Here is a 2,218-nt window from a genome sequence, read left to right as displayed (position 1 = left end):
GGTCCACAGGCCGATGCTCTCTCTGCTGAGCCAAACTGGCAATCCGGGACCCCTCTTGTAATCCGGGACCCCCCGAGGGATGTCGGACTGCTGGTTTTGTCCTGATCCCTGCAGGCCAGGTCGAGGAACCCCACCAGTGCATAAATCCGTGCACGGGGCCTCTAGTGTGCATATGAGGTCTTCGGTTAATCTCTTCTTGCCCTCCCCCCTCCCCGCTTCCCTCTGAGATTCATCGGTCTGTTCCATGTTTCCATGCCTGTATGTTGAGCGTCTGCCCCCTGGTGGTCAGTGCACATCAGAGCTACTGGTCGAATGGTCAGATGGTTGCTTGGGCTTTTATATATATAGATATAACTTAGTTATTCCTCTGTGATCCGTGCCATTGCTTTAAAAGAGAGAGAGAAGATTTTAGAAAATTTTTTGAATGTTTTTTGCTTTCTTTTGACAAAAGTAATTCTCTGAACATGAGACTTGGTCCTGGCCAGTGTGGCTCAGTTGGTTGGGCATCGTCCCGTGCACCTGGGGGTCACCGGTTCGATTCCCGGTCAGGGAAGGTGCCTGGGTTGTGGGCTCGATCCCCAGAACGGGGCGTGCAGGAGGCAGCCGATCCATGTTGCCCCTCTCCTATCACAGATGTTTCTCTCTCTACTTCTCTCTCTGAAGGTGGGTAAACAGTTCTTTAGAAAAAAAGGAAAAAGAAAAAAAAAGGTTGCCTTGTCCTTAGATGATTGACGTAAGCCTAAAAAGTTACAACTTCCTTTCTTGGGTAGATGTTCATCAACAACGAATGGCATGAGTCCACCAGCGGGAAAAAGTTCGCCACCTACAACCCTTCGACGCTGGAGCAAATCTGTGAGGTGGAGGAAGGAGATAAGGTGGGTGTGCCCCACGCAGCCCCAGGTACCTCAGCTCCGGAGGCGGAAGGATGAGGAGGGGGGTCGGCTCAGGTGTGAGATGGGACTGGTCCCCTCTCAGGTAGGACCTGGGTTTGCTGCTTCTCGGATGCAGGGCCTAGAATGGGGTCAGTTAGGGATCAGGGGGGCGCAGATGGACGTTTCCCCATCTGAGAGGATTACTGCAGCCTCCTCATGTGGCCAGAGGAAAGGTTTTTATCCATGATTCCAACCTGCAGGCATTGAGGGGTCTTTCCCGAGAGCATTGCCGGCTGGTGTGTTTCACCAAAGGCGGCATTCTGGCGAGAGACACTAAAAAATAACAAAAAAAAAAAAAAAAAAAAAACTTGAAGGAAAAAGACTCGCTAACCAAGTCACTCAGTGGTAATAATGTCACGGAATTGCCAGATTTCTTTTCTACCAGGAACTCATGTGATCGTGTAACATATTATAATTAGCTCATGACCCGGTGCATGAATTCGTGCACGTTGAAAGGAAATTTATTAGAAGGCGGCCTTTGGGGAAGGACTGGGTGAGAGAGAAGGGCCAGACACGCCCTGGAGCCAACCTCCCGCGGTCCCTCCCCTGCCAGCCGCACCTGGGGCATCGCCATGGCTTGCAGGGCATCTGTGGAGTGAGCGGGGTCCCTCCGGCAGGTGGGCCCCTCGGCCTGGCCTGCAGGGATCGGGCTGAAACCAGCTCTCCGACATCCCCCAGGGGGTCCCGGAGTGCGGGAGGCCCCTCTGCAAAGTTGCTGTCATACAGGGTGTGGAACGCTAACACACGTGTGCCGTAAACCAGATTTGGGGCCGACAGAGCCCCAGCAACAACAGAACCCAGGGCCGAAGGTGGAATCGCGCAGCCCCGCGAGGAATCGGGCTCCCTCCTCCCTGGTTCTGGGGTGCATCACCCGAGAACCACCACTGCCCAGTCACTGCCGCTTGGCAGCTTCTGCAATGAGCGTCTGCCCCCTGGTGGTCAGTGCGTGTCATAGCTACCAGTTGGACCGACATTTATATATATAGTTTTTTTAAAGGTTATTGTTTAAAAAAAGGAAAGAGAAAGACCGAAGATGTAAAAAAGAAAATTGTCCCTTGAAAGCCCCCAGCCACCCCCTCCTTCGTCTGTCACGTGCGGGAAGCAGGGCTCTGCTGCTCTCCGTCCCAAACTGCAGTGTCGTCGCGAGCTGACACGCTGTCTCTTGTTTTGGCCGCTCAGCCCGACGTGGACAAGGCGGTGGAAGCCGCACACGCCGCCTTCCAGAGGGGCTCCCCGTGGCGCCGGCTGGACGCCCTGAACCGAGGCCGCCTGCTGCACCAGCTGGC

General features: G+C 54.3%; 1 protein-coding gene across 1 annotated transcript in view; it reads left to right on the top strand.

Moving 5' to 3' along the window:
• Window positions 1-770: 770 nt before the first annotated feature.
• Window positions 771-2,218, top strand: part of ALDH1A3 (aldehyde dehydrogenase 1 family member A3) — a 16,661-nt gene continuing 15,213 nt past the window's right edge. The window contains exons 1-2 of the mRNA XM_015569123.1: window positions 771-875; window positions 2,112-2,218. The exon at window positions 2,112-2,218 is cut by the window's right edge and continues 2 nt beyond it. Of these exons, the coding sequence (XP_015424609.1) occupies window positions 771-875; window positions 2,112-2,218 (212 nt within the window). The remainder of the gene's footprint in view (window positions 876-2,111) is intronic.

The sequence above is a fragment of the Myotis davidii genome, unplaced genomic scaffold, assembly GCF_000327345.1.
Source record: "Myotis davidii unplaced genomic scaffold, ASM32734v1 scaffold164, whole genome shotgun sequence".
Lineage (NCBI taxonomy): Eukaryota > Metazoa > Chordata > Mammalia > Chiroptera > Vespertilionidae > Myotis > Myotis davidii.
This window is presented reverse-complemented; position numbering and strand designations above follow the sequence as displayed.